At 38.6% G+C, this 23,826-nt stretch overlaps 2 protein-coding genes across 2 annotated transcripts; both read right to left on the minus strand.

Moving 5' to 3' along the window:
- Positions 1-116: 116 nt before the first annotated feature.
- On the minus strand, positions 117-11,567 carry LOC106175584 (visual pigment-like receptor peropsin). Its single transcript, XM_087014347.1, has 6 exons — positions 11,143-11,567; positions 5,059-5,352; positions 4,389-4,636; positions 3,980-4,093; positions 2,472-2,737; positions 117-2,187 (listed from the first exon to the last, which is right to left on the minus strand). The coding sequence occupies exons 1-6, from the start codon at positions 11,306-11,308 to the stop codon at positions 1,947-1,949; spliced, it is 1,329 nt and encodes a 442-aa protein (XP_086870473.1). The 5' UTR covers positions 11,309-11,567; the 3' UTR covers positions 117-1,946.
- A 6,526-nt stretch (positions 11,568-18,093) lies between these two features.
- Positions 18,094-19,284, minus strand: LOC106175586 (growth hormone secretagogue receptor type 1-like). The gene has a single exon (XM_013557650.2). The coding sequence runs from the start codon at positions 19,282-19,284 to the stop codon at positions 18,094-18,096; it is 1,191 nt and encodes a 396-aa protein (XP_013413104.2).
- Between the last annotated feature and the right edge of the window lie 4,542 nt (positions 19,285-23,826).

The following is a 23,826-nucleotide window of genomic DNA, read 5'->3' on the forward strand; positions in this document are numbered from 1 at the left end:
TTCATGTTCTTATGATTTTATTATATCTTTTCAGTTTTAATAAATACAGTGTGCTGTTGTTTAACTAAAAGAAGCTTTATATACAGGTCGAAGCAATTAGTTTCAATAAAAAAAAAAAAAAAAGATGGCAGAAAATATTGGAGGGCGCAGTTATCTACCATCTGGATGTCAACACACTTCAACATGCGCCCAGTATTTTTTGGTAGTATCCCAGGCCCGTAGCCAGGGGGGTTCGGGGGGTTCGAAAGAACCACCCCTTTTGCTGGGAAAAGGTCCACTCTGGTTAAAATTTAATCTAGGTACATGTAGTTTTTATGGGAAAAGGTCCACTTTTTCAAAAAAAGAACCCCCCTTTAAAATTGCTGGCTACGGGCCTGTATCCTGTACTCAGAACACCAAGAGAGAAATATTTATGACGTTGAAAATCTTACTCATACCAGCACGTTTCAGCTCAAGAATGTTTCAAACTAAAAATGAACGGCTTGTCTCACTCCCTTAGCCCACTGACATCATCTAGATTAAAGACATTTTATTTTAGTCTCACCCTTAAGAAAATACCATTATCATTACATCCGATAAGGAGATTTTAGCATTCACTTGTCTTCGTACCAGTAAGAAGTGCTAAACGATGTCATTGTCAACTAGAGCAGACAAAATTTCCCAATATCCCGAACTTGACAATTGAATTCCTCACTGCAGCACTAAATTTACCATCGCAATTCAGCAAAACCCGGAGTTAAGATGTACTAAAGGTACTTATCGCCTGCTTGTTATCACCCTTAAACTTGGTGTGCCATGTACAGTGGTGAAGGTGAGAAACACGTTAAGGAAATATCTATCTGCTCCTTAGTTGATAATTACTTTGTTCACCGTTGCTTATGCATGCAAGTAATATCAATGCACTGCTCACTAAAGCCTGGATGTTAGCAGTATACTATCGTGGGAGTAGCAGAGGATTATCTGCGAAAGGAACACAACAGGAAGTCGTTCGTGTGTCCTATAAATGTATCAAATAGGCCACCAAAATCTGTTGAAATAGAGCAGTTAGAAAGTTTATTCCATGAAAACATGCAGTTCCCAAAAATCGCCCAGCAGTGTCAAGATATAATGTATAACTGCTAATGGACATAAAATGCAACAGTAAACATTTACATTCTGGATGTACAAATAAAGGTATTTAGAAGCAAGAAGCTCTTCAATTTAATCAGATGTCTATAAAATGTTTTGATTTCCTGAATAGTTTCGGCTGAATAAATTTGCAGCCACAGTGCCTCTGTTAATTCTGAAATGAAACAGCCTGGCACCTTTGAAACGTAATAATTTGGGATGTTCCATTGCTGGGTTGTGTGTAGAAAAATAGAACACATGTAACGTCATAGAGTGCATTCCTATAAATAGATTTAGAGCGATCCATCTAGATCGACCTATCTCCCTGGGGGTTCACGCTAAATTGCTGTTAGCCGAGCGCGCACGGTAGTTAATTACCCCCTTACAGCTTTTAGTTAATTACCCCCTTACAGCTTACATTTAAGCCGGCTAAGCTGACAGTAATCAAGTGAGACTCCCCACAGGGATAGATCGATCTAGAATCTGTGGGAATGGGGTCATAGTTTCAGTGTAAATATAAATGTAAGTTGATGTGTGAAAAACAATTGGGGTTTCAATTCATATTTGGTCGATTGAATTGCTTTTTAGTTATGACTTATATCGCAGTGGTCTTCAGTAAAGTGTGTAACATCAAACTTTAATACATACTGGTAAAGCACAATTCTGGTATAGCTGTCAGAGAAAAGGTCTAAACTGTGAAGAACCCAAGAAGTAAATCTATTTGAATTTGCAATGAAATTTTAAGACACTGTCTGCACACTTTAGGGAAAGGACCTATCATAGTCTTCAGATATACACAGTATATAGGGTAATTTTATGTACAGTGTAAATGTTTGCCTCTAAATATGCATTTGGATATCACTGTGATTGGTCCTACGTTTGATTTCAGAGAATTCAACGGGCGACTCGTTTCTTTGTGCGCCTCCACGTGGACTTGTGCTTGGCTGAAGCTTGGCAGCGGGGGCGTCATCGCGTTGTGGAGGGTTTTGTAGAATGCTTGCCGACTGCTCGCATATGAAGATGTCATTTTGAGTCATTTTGAATAAAAGGACTTCGTTGTCTTGCATCTTTTGAACGGCACTGAAGATATATGGAAAATGATACTCGGAATTAAGTGATATGATTTCGACAAATAACCAAAAGAATAAGTATTTTTCAAAATTAACTTCGGGCGCCATAGGATCAAGATATATCGATGTCTAGACTGTCCTCAAAATTGACATTTATGCCCTGTCAAAGACAGTTAGTACTAAGAGGCTTATTGAGAAGTCAATTGTTTTCGTAGCATGAATAAATAACTGCACTCTTCTGAATTATGCGTACATCTGAAATGGATTCTTTGCCGTTAAATCTTCAAAACTCACCTCAACGTGACCGAGAGCTTAGCATCCTTCAACGGTGCAACTTTACCGTCAACGAGGTGAACCACTCGCAGAAGCTGCCAGAAATTCTCTCTGAAGTCCCTGTTCAACAGCCCGCAAGCGACAGGCGTGAAGACACAGAAACTTTTAGCAAACATGGTCGGCATGACGACAAGGACTGGCGGCAGAGGGAAGTGAATGCTCCAGAAGGTGAAGATGGCGTATGGGGACCAGGCTAATAAATAGCAAAGCACCAGCGCAGCACACATCTGAAAGCCAGTACAAAAATTGCTTGAGAGTAAATAGGTAAAAATGTTCATCAGCTTGGTATTCTAATATAAATCATAGGCTGCAGAACAGTGGACTAACTAGTCCGCGGATCAAATATGGCCGACCCACTTGAATACTTCCCCACAGGGAATTTACTCAGTATTTATAAGCGGATTAGACGACAAGCTTTATAGTTGGCCGCCATATTTGACCCGCGGACTAGTGAGTCCACTGTTCTGAAAGCGGCTTCAGAGCGCATTCAGAACAGGGAATCCGAGGGTCTACTGATCCACGAGTCAAATATGGCGGACATTTACGAAAGATGAGCCGACTAATCCGCTGATGGTGTCCCCGCCTCCACACTCGCCGTCGTTGCAGGGGCCTAGAAATTAAACCTCGGAGCCGTAACTTTATCCGTTTAGTGACGCATGTGGAGGCAGGGAGACTCCTAATAAACCCGCTGAAGACATAAAGTGCATTTGAAAAAAAGTTCCAACAACATCCAGCGTTTGATAATGAAAATGTTCCCCTAAGGCCCATTGTGCTTTCCTTGCTTATTCAAATGCCTATTTTCAAATCATTTGATATGTAATATATCTCTGCTTTTTCGTCACATTTATCACGTTAATACATAATATCACCCCAAGTTCATTCCCTTTAAAACCCGGGCTCCGTACCTCGAAAGGTTCGCTATGTTGCACACGTGCGCAAGTGTCTCGATTCCATAACCGATTCTATTTCGAGATACGGGGCCATGGAATCGAGACGCTTGCGCACGTGCGCAACATAGCGAACCTTTCGAGATACGGAGCCCCGTATTACTTTCCCAATTAGTGCAGTGATTCTCAGTAGTTCTGGTGCAAATTTTAACGTCCTTTGCAAACATTTAGTCGTCGTTGTTTATAACTCAGAGAACGTTGGCGTGATATGCGCCTAGATTGCAGAACTAATATGGCACAACGCAATTGCGAACATACAGAAATGATTTTGTTTTTCAAGGACTAATATGTGGGCTTAAAAAATGCACCACAAATGAACGCAAATGTCATTTTCTTAAAATAATTCTTTGTTGGTGTACGCCCTGTACGTGATACATGTATCTATTAATAAATACAGGTGTTTTTGAAAAACGAAATGGAATCCTATGAAGAGTGTGCCTTCTTTGTTAAAACGATCACGAAATATTATTTTGAAAATGGGGTTTGAAAAGGATGAGTAATTAACCGTGAACGCGTACTTACCACTGTGTTCTTCCTCTGACCAGAGATATGTTTCTGCAGCAACAGACGGCTCGTATTTGTATTCAAAGAGGATTTCTTGAGACCCTTGGTGGATTTTGTCATTTGCATGAGAACCTATTAAAAGAAGAATTGATGAGTGCTGTACTTTTTGTAAAAATTGCATTTAAATACGTTGTACAGATAAACGTGACCTGATTGGTATATGAAAAAAAAAAAAGAAAAAAGTTTCGATTGTAAGAATGGTTACAATATATAGTAGTAGATGGAATCATGAGAAAAAAATGACGTAATCAGAATTCTAGATTTTCAATTCTAAAAACATGGTTTTCATTTTAGCGGCATTTCATGTGCGCCCAGCTAGCATGTAATGTTAACAGTAATAATGACATTTTTGCCCACGTATTCTTACCTTTATATAACAAAATACAATCACAATTATGTGAATAGCAAAGCTGAAGAAGAAGGACGAGTATATGTAAGTCACGTCAATCAGGTCTCGACTTTCCCAGTTAAGACTGCAAGATACACCAAAACTTTCATAAGTGTATTTGGACCAGCCGAATAGCGGCAGTGAAGTCCAAAAGAGGGCGTACAACCAAGACGCCGCCAAAGCAAAGCACCGTATCCCTGGTGACTGACGAGGATCCAAGAAATATCCTGAAAATAGAATAAAAGAAATGCGGAAATGGACAAGGTCAGAAACAATTCCATTATAATACGCAAAATACCAGATTTTTATAAAAGAGTGCCTGGCAAGAAAAAAGAAAACACCCATCAATGATACAGGTATATCTGCAGGGGCGGATCCAGAGATATTTTCTGACAGTCTTCCAAATTATCTTTGTTGTTCCAGCCTTCATTTTTGAACGTCTTTCGACAGAAAAAATTAGATACACGTAAATGAAAACTTAAAAATCTGACCGTCTTCCAGAAGACCCAGAAGACGGCCTAAACCCGCCCCTGATCTGCAATCAGTTTATCTTTACAATAATTTACCATTTGGTAAAAGCAATATCGCGTGCTTATACATGTATTTGATTATGTGGAATTCAAAATTATGACAGGTACATTTAACTTACTAAGGTGTGGCTTGCAGACTTCAATATATCTGTACACACTGATGACTACGTGGATGTTGGAGCAGACGAGAGCGAAAAAGTAGCAGAGAAAGGCGGCAAGGACACACCCGTAGTCGCCAAACACCCATGTGCCGGCAAACGCTGAGACGGTGAACATCACGTGACCGGATGCTGTTAATGCTATCCCGGCAATGGCTAGATGCGTAATGAGATGCGCGTGGAGCTTCCGGGAAAACTTCTGGCTCTTCTTGCATGTGGCCAGGCAGACGATGTTTCCAAACAGGGCTCCTATTGCTTAAATATAAAGAAAAAAAATATGTAGATTAGTTTAAATAGGACGGGACGGGCATTAGAACGAAAATGTTCATTAGCTTGGTAGTTGGAACACAGATGGTAATTATTCAGCACAAGCTGAAAATTTTCTATACCGATCGCTTGCGGCCAACCTAAATGGGACATACATGTAGTAGCGTTTATGTCCATGTTTGTAAGTACAGGTATGAAGAATGCAATAAAACAGTGGTTATGTCGCCAATCCTTCTTCTTTCCCAGACACCCACACGAATGGTCATCTGTAGATTAAATACTGAACCTAATCTTTTTATATAAACTGCGTCATTTTGCAGCAGACACCGCAGCTATTACTTATTTGCATAGCAGGTACGCATCATGTTTATCTGATTGCCACGCTTTTATTAGAAGGAAGATCTATTGAACGCGTTTAACCTTGACGAACAGGTGTCTGGCGATCAATCGGAAATAACGTATGTTGCATACCTTAGTTGTCAGTCTATTATCTATCATTTGTGTTTATCAACTCGGTAGACACACGGCTTTGCGTAAACGTAATGACTTTTTGCTAAGACGTTGATCAACAAAGATTTCATACTGAGTTAATTGTAAGTCACCATTAAATATGCGCTGTTGATTCAATGTTCAATATAAGTTCAGGTTAAGTACATGTACGGCATTGTTTCAACCTTGAACCGTGGACACGTAAAATCATGCGGATCCCTTTCCATATTCTTGCCATGGCATTGTAAAGCTGAGCAATTGCATTTGTAAAGTAAGTTTTGAGAAGCATTACATGCACGAAGCTATACCTAATTTTGTCATCTGTGTATTGTGGTCAACTTGAAACACTGGTTTAAAACAGAACCTATTTTGCAGATTGCCACGACGTCTTGACAAATCCTTTCTTCCCTTTTTTAAGGTCGTGGCATTATATCGTACATAAGACTGGGTTCCCATAGATTTAGATCGATCTAATCGGATCGACCTAACTCCTTGGGGATTCACGCTAAATTGCTGTCAGGTTCCGAGAGCCGAGCGCACACGGAAGTTAATTACCCCCTTACAGCTTTTAGTAGGCGGGACAGACATTTAAGCCGGTCAGGCTGACAACAATCTAGTGAGACTCCCCACGGGGATAGATCGATCTAAAAATATATGGGAATGCACTCTAAGACAGTTTAGTTTTAAGGATTATGTGTCCCTAGGTGATACCAGAGAAGAAAAAGACCGCGTGGGTCACGACTTCTCCAAGCCAATCTTAGAGTAATTACTCGACACCTGCTAGTTTATGGTCAATTTCTCAAAATCATCATTCCTCAATAGGTATCGTAAATGCATCATTTACTGAGTTTACCTGTCAAATCGCAGTCAGCTGAGGCTTGCTGATACTTAGTTTAGTCCTTTTATCTCTCTCTGTTCATTTTGTTCGGTTTAATTAAGAATAATATGTTTTTTTGTGGGGGAAAATACATATGCCACGGTAAAATGAAGGGAATATATATAAATACATAAATGCCGATAGACATTGAAAGACGGAAGGGGGTTGGGGTAGGGGTTGGGGTAAATTAAAAAAAAATTAAGAAAGAAAAAACTTTGCAAACTAAAAAATATGAAAGGTGAATCAATCTGCCTAAGTTCATATTTCAGTGGTTAATATCACGTAGCTTGCGGTGATTTATGATAGTGGCGATTGAATGTCTTCCTTGCGCGTTACGTTTTAATATGCCTATTCTTTTCCAGTGAATGAAAAATAAAAAATGTCCATGCAAGTCAAGCAGAGATAAATGATCGTGCAGCTAACGGATTCCGTAGCGAAAAGTTATTAATACTAAGGAAGCCTTTTTTAACGCACTTTTCCCCGACTTACTCAGTGACAGATAAGTTGCATTAGCGAGATGCAGGCCATCTTGTCAATTGTAAAACATCAACTATTTTTTCCTGTTTATACAGTTGAATTTCAAAACTTCTGGGAATTCAACTTTATCTCCAACTTATTTCTGTCTTTTTTTTTTTGTTTTGATGGTGGAATCCCCAGTTTTCTTTGACACTCAGAGTGTTAGTATTCGATACATACAAGAGCTTTACAGTAATGTAAAACCTCCTTTACACTGGACGGCGTCCTTTCTGCGTCTTCTGAGCGACTATGGAACTGGCATCGCCATTGTCGTAGAAAGGAGGCACAAGCATTGCTTTGGTTGCAGCATGAATGCTCAATGATCGGTCAGTTGTCGGCACGTAAAGTATTTTTTTTACTCTCAAACAGGGCCGTACTACGGGACGCACGAAGGACGTTGTCCAATGTAAAGGGGGTTTAACTGATTCACTGCAATATCGTCTTTTGCTTTGAATGCATTCATCGGAGTCTGTATTCTGAATACGATGCGTTACGCAAATTTTTCTTCTTTTATTAATTCTGCATTTTTTGTTTGGTATTCTAGCGTTGGTATAAAATTCCAATGAAACATGACACATGCGTTATTGAGTGACGCACACGTCTGTTTGGATTAAGAAAACTCCGTCAACCAGATATCTCTCACGAATCATTGCTTTAGCGCACCGACTAATAAGGTACAGAACTAATAAGGTACAGAGACATGGTATCTATTTCATCACCTAGGAGATTGTATATTGCCAATTATTTAGGAACAAGAAATACTTATAATTACGTTAACTGCGGGTGTTTTTCTCGCCTCCGTGACTGTCTACCGATAATAATCTTGATATTGATTCCTTCAGCAGCTACGTGCTTGAGAATTTATCCCACACGACAATGGTGTCACGAATTATTGCGCATCCTGCAGTCATACGATATTATCTATTCTTAAAAAGCTCAAGTTAATAACTTTCGATTTTTTTCTCTATTTAAGGGTGTTGATTATGATGCAGGATGTTCAAGATCAATCAAAAGATTCTCTTGGAATGCAAAACACAAAACACACAAAAATTAATTGCGATGCACGCAGCGCAGTTTTTTTTCTCACGGCAAGGCCATATGAATTAAGGACCACACCACAACAAACCTTTGCAAAAACCGCAAATGCCATTATTAGTTGATTGATAAACAACCCGATGAGGGTCAATAAATAACAATTATTTACCCGCGGATATATCTAGCTTTGAGGGTTTTCAGAAGTCTTGCAAGTCTGGAAATGAAAAAAGCCGCTGATCATGAGGCGTCATTCTTTAGTGCTATTCATCAGACGGCTTAAAATATGTACTATAACCTTTTCCAACTATGCAGAAGTCTCTACTGCAAGCCTGTCATTCAATTGAGTGATACAAAATAGCCTACAGACAAGGGACGTGTAAAATATATAACGCACTTGCAAATTCTACCAGTTTGTTCTGATGACAGCTATTTCAGTGTGTTCATGGAATTAAGACACTTTCCTAAAACGCTTCCGTTATCCGTTTATATATTTATTTCACAATGCCCTTTAATAACCTGTATTCTTTAAAGCGCTTGGGCCTTCAGACGGTGTAGTCTAGCAGTGAAAGCTTTATACAATGTACAAGCGCTCCTGTCAAATACTTCATGTAGGCTATAAATTGTCTTTGAAACTTGTCCAGATGAATTAATAGTGTTTTTTCATATGCAGTTTTACTATCATAATCCCAACTGATTGTAAAACTCTCTTTTTTTCTGTATATGCCGTACATTGAGGGTTTTTTGTTGAACAAAACTGTGTAAAACTGCTGTCGATACAATTATAAGGATCGTACCAGCTGAACAGTCTATTTGTTACTTTTAAAAAAATGATAATAAAACTTATGAAATAATGATAAATAAAGCAAATTTACAACAGCAATTAATAAATAAATAAATAAATAAATAAATAAATAAATAAATAAATAAATAAATAAATAAATAAATAAATACGGGGAGACATAGAGCATGTAAATGTCATCCACTTATCTCAGGACGAGGCAAGTAATCTCATTCCTCTGTTCCTTGTATTGGAGTAAGAAAAAAAAAATTCTTTGAATAATTCATCACTTCACTCTGAAAGCTGATATATCACCTGGCGATACATGTGCAACAATTCTCATGCGCAATGCGTAAAATCTTAGATTTATTGTGTAAAACAGTTTAACAAAAACAACGTTCTATAGGTAGCAGCAATATAACGCATTTATTTAAAAAATGTTGTCATTTGCCTAGGAGGTTCATAAATTTTCTCAGAAACAGTCGGGTAATAAAATCTTAGACATTTGTCGCAGTAAAACAAGTTCTTTTTAAAAAGCAGCATAATATGGCTTAATTCTGTCATGTTTAAAATATCTATTGCACACAGTGGTGGAACAATGTACAATTTGTAATAAATTTTCGGGCTGCAACAATTAACTTCAATAGTTTTTCTAAAGACGCATTTCTGAATGAGTTAAAACGACGATCTTTGAAACAAGTACTTCAATTTGGGAAACAATGTGCAGAGAATCAGAAACAAATAAATATCAGGTAACATGAGATATGTATCCTACTTAACGTCTTTACATAATAACCCTCATTGTTGTACGCATTGGAGTCCTGAGAGAGGAGAGGAGCAGACATCAAGAAATGTGAGACATTGTAAAACATTCATGAGGAGGAAATTACGAGTGTTCCGGTCAAATAAGCTCGGCAACCAAGAAACCGAGGGAAAGGGCGCGAACTAGACAAAGGTCTTAAGGAAAGGCAACGGAAAGAATGACGAGGAAAGAAACGTCAATCTTTGAAGTTGAGCCAGCCTACGGGAAATTATCGATTTCCACCTGGTTGATATCCTTTTCGTTGAGTATTTAGCTCTTGAAAAGGTCACTGATATGGTGAACGGAATTGAAAAATGTATCAAAGTAATCACATGAAACTGCCATCAGAACTGTTCATGCGAGTACGGCCACACTCAGAACAGTGGACTAACTAGTCCGCGGGTCAAATATGGCGACCCACTAAAAAACTTGCCCTCTAATACGCCACCAGACATTTAATAGAGTCCTCGTGGGGAAGTATTCAAGTGGGTCGGCCATATTTGACCCTCGGACTAGTTTCTCCACTGTTCTGAATACGGCCTAACACATCCACTTGTATAATTTGAATATTATTCACAAGGGGCACAGAATTCACGCCTCGTGCTATTTGATAATGTCATACCTGTCAAACAAATCGAAAGCAAAATCCAAATTTGCTACCAAGAGAGTACTGAGTGTAATTGATTCTTTTGGCGGTATTTATCATTTTATTACAAAAACCGAAAAAAGTAACTGCTACGTTGGAAGTGAACAGGTCTAGTCTATGATTAGGGAAATAGCAAATGCCGTAGAAAACACTGTTTATGTAAAGCCCAGATTACATTTGAAATGCGATGCACGTATACTGCCCGTAACACCCTTCTCGTACGGAGTCTAATCGGAGGTAGCCTGGCCGTGCAAAATCGCACAGAATCGTAATGTAGTCATACGGGCGTAGCCCGTAGCTCCTTACGATTTCAAAAAAAAATAAATAATAATAATAAATAAATAAAAATAGATAAATAAAATAAAATAATAATAATAATAATAATAATAATAATAATAATAATAATAATAAATAAATAAATAAATAAATAAATAAATAAATAAAATAAAAATTAAAAATTGAAAAAAATCGTACGGACAATTTCATCGCACGGCGTCCGTGTAAATGTAAACTAGGCCTAAGCCAACGTCTCAACAGAAAAGAAAATCAACGATGCAAATAGTTACTTTCATAATGCAACATTAAAATAACTGAACATAAAAGTATTCTGATTTGGGAAACCAAAACTCATTTACCTGTTAAAGTCAGATATACCCCAATAACTGTGCAGGCAGTGTCCGTGAGAGGTCGCAATTCCTCCTCGGAGAAGACAGTAGTGTCGTTAACCATTGTCATACGTATTGTGCCTTTTTCCGAGTCAATATGCAGTCCGTCGCCGTTCTCTAGCACTCTATGCCGCATCTTACGCTTTTATAGCCTTGAATGACGATCGCTTATCGTGACGCTCCGCGGCATTGCTGAAACGGTGACGTAAATTCTCTGGCACATGCAGTTAATAATAACGATTATCAGGGCACTTACGACGATTTCCAGTTAAACACTACTGGTAAACAGGTCTAGTATGTGTTTACAGGTCTAAAATTTTGTTTGTATGTTTTTTGTTTGTGTTTTTTTGTCTGCCTATTAATTAATCAATGCATACACTGTATTTCCACACACTGCCTAATCTTCATATTCCCATTGATTGATCAAAAAGGAGAATGTGCATGTGCGGTGCAAAAACACTAAACGCCCATGCATTATGCCTTTTATTATCTAACCTGCTGCAAATTTCCGAACACTTTGAGTGACAAAATTAATTGCTATTGCAATTATGCTTGAGGTTCAGCTTATTATCCCCTGTTTTTCTTTAGTATAATAGATCGGGCAAGATTTGACCTCTCAGACTTGGCGGATACAGAAAAGAATAACCGATTACTGTTTCGTAAGGATCTACTTGATTTTTATACTGCTACCGGACAAAGAGGAGTTACTGACGTATGGTCCTTGGTTACATTGCATTTAAGGTGCCCTCAAAATACGATAATACATGTGCATGTGCATGAATGATTGTTTTAATCGTTACTTTTCTGGGAATTGATGATAGCGACTTCCTTTGCCTCATATTTTAACTGCTCGGATCTAATTGTTTTCTTTACATAAGCTGGTTATTAACTCTGTCCAAGCCTTTTTGGGAAATGGATGAATGGAATATTTGCCTAGGAAATGGACTAAAACACTGACGGGTCCGGGAATAGGACAGATGAGAGAGAGAGAGAGAGAGAGAGAGAGAGAGAGAGAGAGAGAGAGAGAGAGAGAGAGAAGGGCTAACAAATGATGCATACATGCTGTTTCGGTCAGCATACGTACACTGTACACGAGATCATTTTAAAAACAATTTTAACGAAATATGGGGTATGCCCCCCACCGTTTGTTTTGGTTTGCTCTTTTAACTGTTTACTTATTTCATAGGGGAGGGGGGGGGGGACAAATACCACGGAGCTATATAAAAACGTGACTACGTACATGATGTAACGACACGCGATGAAATTTTTGACTCATTTCAAGATGACCGCAACAACATAGTGGGCTGAAGGAGTGGGCACAAGAAGCTGGTGGGTTTTGTAAGATCGCATTCACAACGAGTTGAGCCAGGCTTTACAAATACTGGGGACTAAATATGGCGGTCGTACATGAAAGAAAAACCGCCTAATCTTTTAATAGTCTCTCCGCCTCTCACACACCTCCCCACACGTCGTCCCTGCGGGGGGACAGTCATTAAATCTCGGCTCCGTTGGGACGACACATGGGGAGGCGTGTGAGAGGCGGAGAGACTATTAAAAGATTAGGCGGTTTTTCTTTCATGTACGTCCGCCATATTTAGTCCCCAGGATTTGTAAAGCCTGGCTCAACTCGTTGTGAATGCGATCTTAGACATACAATATTACATATATATCTTCCTTTTTTATTTTTATGTCAATAAATGTAATCTTGAATTGTGATCGGTTGTTAATAAATGTTATTCAAATATATATACAAAAGTAACTGCATATCCTCTATTTGTAAATGTCTGAGGATTTGCGTTTCAGGGTATTCAAATAAAACATCCACATGATGCGTTCGTCTTAGGCTGTATTCCCAGAGCTTTTAGATCGATCTATCCCCGCGGATCGATCGATCTATCCCCCTAGATTACTGTCAGATAATCCGGCTTAAATGTCCGTCCCGCCTACTACAAGCTGTAAGGGGGTAATTAACTTTCGTGTCCGCTCGGCTGACAGCTACATGATGTATTTAGCGTGAACCCCCAGGGAGTTAGGTCGGTCTAAAGTAGATCGATCTAATCTCTGGAAATGAGGTCTTAGTATATCCTTCCAGTATCACCGGTGCGGTTTGAGCCCTCTTTGTGAAGATGTCCGCGAACTCCAACATTATATATAAAAAAGCTTGTCAATGATAGAAAGACACTTATTAATCGCACCAATACAACTAAATACCTCGCATTTATTTTTCCAACATTATATATAAAAAAGCTTGTCAATGATAGAAAGAAACTTTTTAATCGCACCAATACAACTAAATACCTCGCATTTAATTTTCGCCCATCTATAACGTAAAAAATTCCTTCAGCCTCATAAAACATTGAAGTGCATCTTGTGCTCAGGTTTAAAAGTCGGGGAAACTGTACCGCATCAGGTTAGATACCTTGTCCAGTTGTAAATAGTATTAATCGCATTTATTAAAAGCAAGTTGGAAACCTGTCAGGCTCTGAGTCAATGTCAAACCATAGAGCTGGAAGCCTGTCAGCTACACGATTTGAACAAAAACAAACAACCGAGGCAATTATATTCTCAGTAGTTAAGATGTCGGCCAGCTAGGTTACAAAATGTACCCAATGGATTGTCGTGACACCTGTGGATTGACGTAGTTAAGTGACCAACAACACACACATGACTGAGAGCAGATATTAAGAGTATATCAAGAGATTTCAATCAAATTAACCAGAATCATACTGGAAGCTTGTCATGCAACATTATGACCGTCTTCCGGGACACGGCGGGAGTCGCACCTTTGAAAATAAACAAGGACGATGGGATTTCCATGTCACACTGATTTTGAACATATTCTGAGTCACCATAGTTTGGGAGGTTAATATTTCTCTCAAATGCTGAGTATATTTTTCTATACTCTTTTTATTCTCTACCACTAGTACTGTAGCGATCAAGAATAGGTTGATGGACTCTAGTAAATTACTTTTTTTGTTTTTTTTGGTGAGCATTCATTGTCTTGTAAGGACCTGACACTATACAGTGAACCGGTGTTAAGTGAAAAAGAGTCACCCATGATAGAGATTCCGCCTCCCATTCATTTGTGCAGGTAAGTCTCGCCCTGGGTTTCGACCCACTTAGGTCAGGCTAACCCTAACCATTATAACTAAATGGAGGGTGGCTTTCTGTTACACGGGTGCTCAGTTTCGTTACACCGGTTTTATCAGAGGACATTGGCTGCAGCCACAGCAATGCCAGGCGGGTTGTTTTGATTTCCTCTGGATCACGCTGATAAAACCAAGAGGGAGTCCATGGCGTGTGGGCGCCGCGTGGTCTTGCCACTTATAACCAGGCGTGCTTCACGATGAGGGCACCTGATCATATCGTTTATAACCTTAACCCACGAACCACAAAGGCGTCATACATATACTGTATCTTTAAAAACCTTTACACTGGACGGCGTCCTTTCTGCGTCCTTTGTGCAACCATGGAACTGGCATCGCAGTGGCCAGTTGTCGGCACGTGGAGTATTATTTTATTTACTCTCAAACAGGGCCGTACTACGGGACTTAGAGAGGCCGTCGTCCCGTGTAAATATATTTTACTTGTACAGGCTTATCATACATACTAGTATATGTAGAATATAGAGTATATTCATGTACACACCACTCTACCTCTTGCCAATCCTAGATCTCCGATTGGTCAGTTACATGTACAAAGCCATATTTGTCCTTGTAAGATGTCAATTGCTACAGTGTACACGTAAACATGTGTATCAAAATTACCTATACATTTCATTATACGTAAAATAATTTAATGTGTCTTAATTGCTGAAGAGTGTGTAAATCTCTTTTTTTCTATGTAAAGTATTGTTAAACATTGTATAACCAATCCATGCACAATCAACAAAATACAGATAAATCAGCAAAACCGAAAATTGTTTTTGTTTACATCTTGATGAAGTTTATAGTCATCTACATGTAGCTTCTAAAGGCCTCTAGTTACTGGTACAATAAAAAAGAGCAAAGTTCCCCGTGTACTTTGAAGATTACAGGCACATGTAAGACTGTATTCTTCGTTGTACATGTACCCTCGGGACTGTGCTCTGTTTGATTAGCATCATTATTCCTGAACGTACGTGACAAATTCCGGGGATCATGTTATCCCATCCGATGGAAATTTCCTCATAGACCATTACAGTAAGAAACTTTTAACAAGTTTTAAAACTTGCCATTTGGGGTGTAAATGAGTTCTCCTGAATTCTAGTGCGTCTGGGATATGGAACTGTCCTTGGAGATGACCATTACTTTTTTTCACATACAGAATTTGAAAGCATGCAGATTCCTTATGTTATGTTTCCTCGTGTCATTTACAAAGAGTCAATACCTACTATACGGAGCTGGGTGTCTGGGGTGGCTGGCGATGTCGTTTTCTTTTACTATTACATGGAACTTATTTTTAATGGATTTATTCTGTCTCTGTCCCTCTCTCTCGCTCACTACCTGACGTTGATCGGCATTTTTCGCTGGGTGACACGAAAGCTTATTTAAGTTGACGATGACAAAGCACCAATTACCGAAAGGGAGATACTGGATTAACATGTATCTCCGCCATACAGCCGCCAATATTATCCGCGGTCTGTGTCAATTGAAGCGACTAATAGACAAGGAAGTATTTCCTGAAGTTAAGGGATGTTGCCTGTACATTTTGAGCAGAATTTCCCGCATCACTCCTCCATAATTTTATTAGAAAGAGACTGCACATGGAAATTCGATGCCACAAAATTCATCAAAGCGTCACTATCGATCAGGTTGTTTTTATTAACCGTCGTCCTTGCAATAAATACATTGACAAGTGTTACAAATGGTTCACTTGTGAATCAAAAGATGCGAATCTGAATCTGGCTTAACGTGATGTAACAGGTTGCTATGTCGTGCAAGGCGACCTTGTAATTGAATAAACGGATCCGTCACACATCTAGGTCTCATATCAGACTAAAATCTACATTGTTTTCTAAATCTAATATATTGAGAGAAGGAAGGACAGTAATGTCAGATTTTAGGCGTTACAAAATTGAAAGAGTTGAACTTAGTAATTACTGTTTTGTTTAAATATCAATTGTCACTTTACTCCACGGTGTTTCGTAGCAGTGAGTGTTATATTTGAGAACATGAACTGGTTGCTGCTACCACTTATATATTGGAAATTGTCGATAATAATTATGTCGGTTTATAACTTTAAATAAAGCAATGGTGTTTCCACTTAACCGCGCGATAAACCCACATACATGTACACTGTAGACATTGCAAAAGGTGAAGCTTTTTCGAACACAACTGTCACAACTCGAAAATGCTCGCTAGACGCAACTAACACAATTTGAACAAAGAAATTTCTCATTGGCCACAAATACCCCCTATCCCGTAGCATATTTGAAATGTCAGGTGTTTATTATTAAACCACACCTACAGCAAAAATATATGGTTGATGTTTGGTACTTGTAATAGGGCAAACAGCCCTTCTTTGAAATATTCATGCACATTTTATTCTTCTATCGAGTGCTATTTTTCTCCTTTTTTCGATCCGAAGGACTCTTCATTGAAGCAAGTGAATATCATCAAATCAGCATCGTTTTCTTCATAAACAAATATGCCACAATCTCTTACAACATGTTTGCCTTATTAAAAACTATAAAAACATGTTCGTAAATGGATTTTTTTGTGATAAAAGTTTTAATTACACCTTACATCATTTCCAAAAATGTTCAAGCACTTACTACCAATTGGTGTTGTTAAAGTAATGAGTCCCTGTGCGAAGTAACAAATTGAGAAAAGAAACGACAGCAATTTAATGTTATTGTGTTTCTTTGACGCCACGTCCGTGTTTGCTGTAACTGCCAGGTCAAGTTGACGGGGACGCTTTTCAGGCACTTCACCTGTCAGGCAACTCAATTTACACTTTTAATTTCAATTAAAAAATTAAGCAGTGTGTATGTGTGTGTGTAACTGTGTGTGTGTGTGTGGGGTTATCAATGCACTGCACATACGTTTTGTTAACATTCTGATAAAAAACATACTTGTTTTACATATATATTTAAGTGACGTGTTGCGGTTCAATGTTTTCTTCTTAATCACATATTTTTATATACACATACAGGCGAAATGTCTATATGCATGAATATTCTGCACTTTGTCTGAGATTGTTGGCACCGTGGAGTTCCGGCACACCCTTTGAACACCTTATACAGTTGCCAAACTGAAATTTGGATTTATTTAGGATGTTCTCAGTGGCTTGTTTTTAGTAAAGGTACAGGTTCCTTGTGAAAACCAGCGTGATTGGGTTTTTATATTTAATTGCTTGCTGGAATTTGACTGTTCATGTTAAAATAGAGCAACGATTTTGGCCTATTTAACCGCATTGCCATTTTTCATTCAACTTAAATTTTTTACACTGTTCAAATTTGACATTTTTTCCAATAAAAGAATTGAGGAAATCTTTTTCCCCACATTGTTCCATGTTGCATTTATCAGCTCCTCAAAAATCTAGATTGCTAGAATTTAACATTTATTTATAACTAGTCTCTACGAGAACGTTTTTATAACTGACATAAGTGAGAACGTCACTTTCAGATGTCTTTATTATGATTTAAATGGTGTTTTATAATCTTTTGTCGTTATTTTTTTTTTGCGCATTTTGAACACTTCAGCAGTTAAAGAGAAAAGTTGTGACACGCATAACAATTAGCCAAGTAAGTGATTATGTAGATTTTTGTAGAGGACATACCCCGGTTGTTTTAAGATCACTGAAAAGTATGCTCGGGCGAAATAGAAAACTCTGCAAAATTACTTTTAAAGAGTTTGTACTTATTAAACACACAATCATATGACCCCTGTTTGCTTATTTCACAAAGTTAAATGTACCTGTATTCGTTAAATAGATCTGTTATTTGTCTGTATTGCCTTCAGGCAAAGTAATGTCCCCGATACTCGAGCCACAGTGAGACGGCTGAGTGGTCACAGACGCTAAAGTGAAACTGCTACCTTGGATTTCGTCAGTGGACTTCGAAGAAGGACCCGCAAAAGGGCTGCTTTGGCGTGCCTTTCCCTCTTTGCCAGGAGCGTTTCTGTTGCAGCAGAAAATGGCACCAAACTCACGTCGGAGCATCCCAGAACCGATGACATAAACAAAAAAGTTGCATGTATGATCGACGCCGCTGACCAATTTAAATATATTGCCCAAAACGAAATGCAGCTCACTGATATCCTCTGACGCCAGGTAGTGCACCATGAACTCCGTGACCAAATAAGGCGTTTCCAAGACGACGAACAGCATCCCGTTGACGACCAGGGTCACAGTCAGCGCCGTCTCCTGCTGGGACAAATGAAGACCACTGCGGCACCTCTGGTTCCGCTCCTTCAAACCCATCTTTTTCATCGCTGACCAGTGGGCACGCAGCTTGACCACCGTGATACAGTTGATGACGATGACCAAAAACACCGGAGGCGTTTCTATCAGTATACGCACGAGGTTCTGATACAGCGGCCCTATGGTATCGGTTTGCAATGTCCAGCAAATCCACGTAGTGTTGTCCAACGGGATTTGATGGTCAAAAACAAAGCGGGCAATATTGGGTAACGCGGACCAACACACAAACACGACAACGACGATCCTTGCAAGTTTTACCGTCAAAAGCGTCTTGGCTCTGAAAGGGAAAACCACCCGCGTCATTCTTTCCAGTGAGATACAGAAAATAGTCCAGTGAGCGAGTCCCGTGGCAAAATGACCGAGAAAATTGGTAATGGTGCAGTAGATGTCCCCCCAAGACATCGGGATCATATCTGCCCATTCCAAATGCCAACGTAATATATCCAAGCAAAAAATAAAATCTGCAATGGCCAAGGCGGACAGGTATACGGAGACTGTAAGCGTCCTGACCTCTTTTCTCAGAGTGACCAGAAGAAGGATTAATAGATTGCAGCACAAACCGATGACGGACACTGGGAGCATACCCAAACGCGCCCCAGCAATTAATACCTCTGTAGTCGTCACAATTGTCCCATTTTTTGCCGAGCCTTGGTCATTCACGTTCCGTGCATCATTACTGATCATGAGGGTTACATTCTCCAGAGTCATATTTTCAAGTTTTTTTTGTTATTTTGTTTGATCGTCAAATCCGTGTCTGGCACACAGCTTTCTTGTACAAGGGGTCCTGATGCTCCTTGGTTTTTGTTGATTTAAAAAATTGCATACCACAAAGCTCAATATTTAAGCTCAATTTCATTCCGTCTGGAGATGAGCCTTCAAAAGTTTTCTGTATCCAGTACTGTATGGTAGTTTACAGGGAAATCATTACGTCAGCGTAGATAAGTCTGCCAGGTGATGTGTTACATTGTCAACGAGCGGCGTATGTTTCAGAAAAAAAGCCCAAGTAATATTTATATAATGACGGCAGATTTGAAAGCAAGGACGAGGATTGCATGCCAATCCTACAGATGGGTTTCTCTATAAGTTATGAAACTAATTGGATTTTCTTAAAGGTACTGCAGGCGAATTTTACAAAAATAACGTATAAGTTTTTGTCACTGATAGTCCATAGTATGGTCAGCTGGTGACATCAAAACTTCGCTTACTATGTATTTTAGGGGTTATAGTGAAAACAACATCAAAATTCGACATCACGCGGAAACTTTTAATGGAGATTGATGATGGTGGTGATTTTTTGGTCGGGATTGAACAGAAATGTAACGATATTATCTGGAAACGAGTTTAGATACATAGAAAATAGATAGATAGATACAGGAAATAGACGGATGGATGAAGAGCAGTTATTGTCGAACATTCAAGAAAAAAGGTTTGGCTGTGATGCTGTTTTCTGAACGTACCACCTTCAGTTTCACTAACTCTTACCACAAAGATGAAAAGGAATGGATTGATTGTTTTGGTTGAATGTTAAACCTCAGTTGTTTGCTTATAGTGTTTTAAATAATTTAGGCCTACGTCTATCTACTCTTGACACGCATCAATTCTGCAACTCACATTACACGAAAATGATGTTAGTGGGAACATGGCTGAATAATTGAACACCTAACGGTACACTGAATATGAAAAGCATAATTCATCAATGCCTTTACTATACATTTTGGTTAATTGTAAAGGCGGTAAAACATGAATCACTTTACATGTAAATATATATATAGCTTATAACTGAAGGGAAATTAGCACTTGCCATGGAAATACAGCCTGCCTTACAGCCGGTGTACCAGTGTGTGTGTGTGTGTGTGGGGGGGGGGGGGGGAGGGGGACGCAATCAGCTCGTGAGAAGTTCTAATGCATATCTGGTGGATGGTGACGGAGCCCTTCGAAATGATCGGAAATTACTATGGCGGACTCATCTTACACACTTCCCAAAGGGGGATAGGTATACGCTGAAGCCAAATACTAGTACTGAGGCTTAGCTGCTTTTCCTCCATGAAGTTGACAGGGGGACACCACGTTCTTCATACCCATGCTGGGGTAGCGCTAACACTCGCCAATTTAGCCATATGCTAAAACTGGCCTTAATTGGCTAAAGAAAACAGGCTTGATTTGACTTGTTTTAGTCAAATTATAACTATTTTGATAACAAATTGACAAAAAAGTGGTGATTTGGATAAGCGAAAAAAACTGCTAGCGCACCCCAGCGTTGCCATGCCATCTTTCAGGGCTCACTCGATAAAGTATGATATATAATAGATCCGCGGATCAAATATAATAATAATAATAATAATAATAATAATAATAATAATAATAATTTATTGAGCACAGAAATGATTTTACATTTACATTTAGATAATGTGTATAAATGCTGAATGTTTGGACCTAATAAAGGGGACTTTAGAGTTAGAACTGAAGATGTGAGTTTGTGGTAATATTCCCCTTCCCATGCATCAGTGACAAGTGAAATATTAGAAGAACCTGGGTGGGGAGGAACATGGACCCCTACATAATGGCGAGCTCGACCAGGGTCACTGCGGGGGAGGAATATAGCTATGGATCCAACTTTGAAGATGAGTATGGGTATGAAGAGGATGACTGGAATTATGAAAAGGACTATAATATTGGCGGCAGACTTGTAGAATGCCTATCTAAGCTGGCCGACTTGTTACAGAGACAATATGGCTGTTTGGAGCAACAAAAATGACATTATTGCAGAATCTGAAATGAAACCAGAAGAAGTTAAAGAAAGAAACCAAGAAACCAACTTCCTTGCAAGGTCAGCTAAGACTAGGATGAAATGCGTTGAAAAAATCAGACAAAGCAGGCACTTGAATGTTTTTACAGTGTACGTTATAATTGTGTGCCTGTGTTTTGTACCAAAAATAAAAACATTTCAGGTCATTTTAATGTCTTTTCATGCAAGAACGTTGTCTAACAACTGGGGTTGATACAATGTTGTTATCTGACGTTGATCCAACTTTCAAATCCAACCTTTATCCAATGTCTTATCAACGTTATGGTTCAACGTTGTTTCAACGTTAAAACAACATAATTTGCCAGCTGGGTTGATGTAGTTTAAAAGGCTTTAACAGATGATGTAAAGAATACTGATGAAGGACTTGATGATGATGATGATGACCCGAATGAGGAGAAACATGTTGTAGTTGAAAGGGCTGTAAGAGATTATGTAAAGAATGCTGACGAAGGACTTGAAGGTGAACCAATGGAAATTTCTAATCTTAAAGATACCAACAGAGACAAACTAACTGAAGTAGAGATAAAACAAATTGCAAGTGAGGAGGAACCTAAAGTTGTGGAATATGAATACAAACAAGGTTCAGACACGGAAAATGTTTGTGAAAACAAAGGAATGGACAGGTGTAAAATGGGAACTTCACAGAGATAACAAAAAGGTGAAAAGAAATATAAATATCAATTGTTATTTTTCTCCAAGGTGGTTCGTGACAGTGAGTGTTATATTTGAGAATATGAACTGGTTGTATCAACATATTCGAAATTGTCAATAATATTTGGTTGGTTTATTACTTCAAATAAAGCAATGTTGTCTCCCCTCATCTGTTCCCGTGCGCAGTTTTATCATCAACCAGCAAAGAAATTTTAAAATAAAGAGCGTTTTCGAACACAACTGTTGCAACTCGAAAATGCTCGCTAGGCGCAACTAGCACAATTTGAACAGACAGCAATTTCTTAAAACCACAAATACCCCTCCCTCCCTCCCGTAGCATATTTGAAATGCCATGTGTTTAAAACTAAACCACACCAAAAATTAAAAAAAAAAAAAAAAAAAAACAAACAAACAAACAAACAAACAAAAAAAAAAACACGGTTGATGGTGGGAACTTGTAATAGGACCAACAGCCTTCCTTTGACTCATTGATGCACATTATCTTTTTCTTTCTAGTGCTATTTTTCTCCTCCTTTTTTCGATCCTCATGAATCTCCATTTAAGCAAGTGAATATCATCAAATGGGCATCATATTTTATAAATGTGCCACACCCTCTTACCAAATGTTAGCCCTATAACCACTATAATAACATATTCATAAAAGGGTTTCTTTGTGATAAAAACGTTTTAATTACACTTAACATAATTTTCAAAAAAAAAAAAAAAAAAAATGAAGCACTTACCACCAATTGGTGTCTCTAAATCAACGAGTCCCTGTGCGAATTAACAAATTAAGAACAGAAAGACAGCAATTTAATGTTATTGTTTTTCTTTTACGTCAAGTCCGTGTTTGATACAACTGCCAGGTCAAGCTGACGGGGACGCTTTTCAGGCACTTCACCTGTCAGGCGGGCAAGCCGTAAACTCAATTTTTCTCCACTCTACAGTTTTAATTTTAATTTAAGTATTCCAAACACTGCGTGTGTTAAGGTTGTCAGTGCACTGCACATACGTTTTCGTAACATTCTGATTTCAAAAACCAATACCTTTTCAATTTTATTATAAAAAATATATACATGTATATTATAATACATGTGTACAGATGCAGGGTCTATGTATGTTCTGCAATTTGTCGGGAAAATCTGCTGTATCACTGTATAATTGCCAAACTCTAATTTGACCTTCTTTAAGATATTCTTAGTGAAGATATTGTTTATTGGAATGTGTCTGTTCATGTTAAAATGGAGGATTGTTTATGGCATGTTTCCGTTACACGTCTGTATAATAAGTCGGTTTGCTATTTTTCATTCATCTCTAGTTTTTCACAGTTTTCAAATTTTATGTTTTTCTTTCGAATTTAAGTATTTAGTAGATTTTTAAAAATCTAGATTTTTAAATATCAACGTTTTTTTAAATATGGGCCACTATGATATAACGTTTTCATATCGCACATGAGGACGAAAGTTACTTTCTGGAGCCTGTGATATGATTTAAATCTTTTTTCGTTATTTTTTGAGCACTTTGATCACTTAAGGGATTAACGAGAGAAGCGGAGATGTACCATGCAATAAAATGATTCACGAACTACCCTCACACATTCACCCAGAAATCAACAGCATTGTGGTTATTATTTATCCAGAGTTAGCAGAGGCGGATACAGGATTATTTGAAGGGGGGGGGGGGGGGTCCGCGGATGAGAAGCCGACCCCCCCTTGTCGTGGGGCTCGGTGCCCTCTGAAAGGCCGCAAAAAATTGGTATTTTAAAGGGCGGACAGTTCCATTTGGTATATACT

The sequence above is a fragment of the Lingula anatina genome, chromosome 5, assembly GCF_051362555.1.
Source record: "Lingula anatina isolate TDL-2025a chromosome 5, LinAna3.0, whole genome shotgun sequence".
NCBI classification, from domain to species: Eukaryota; Metazoa; Brachiopoda; class Lingulata; order Lingulida; family Lingulidae; genus Lingula; species Lingula anatina.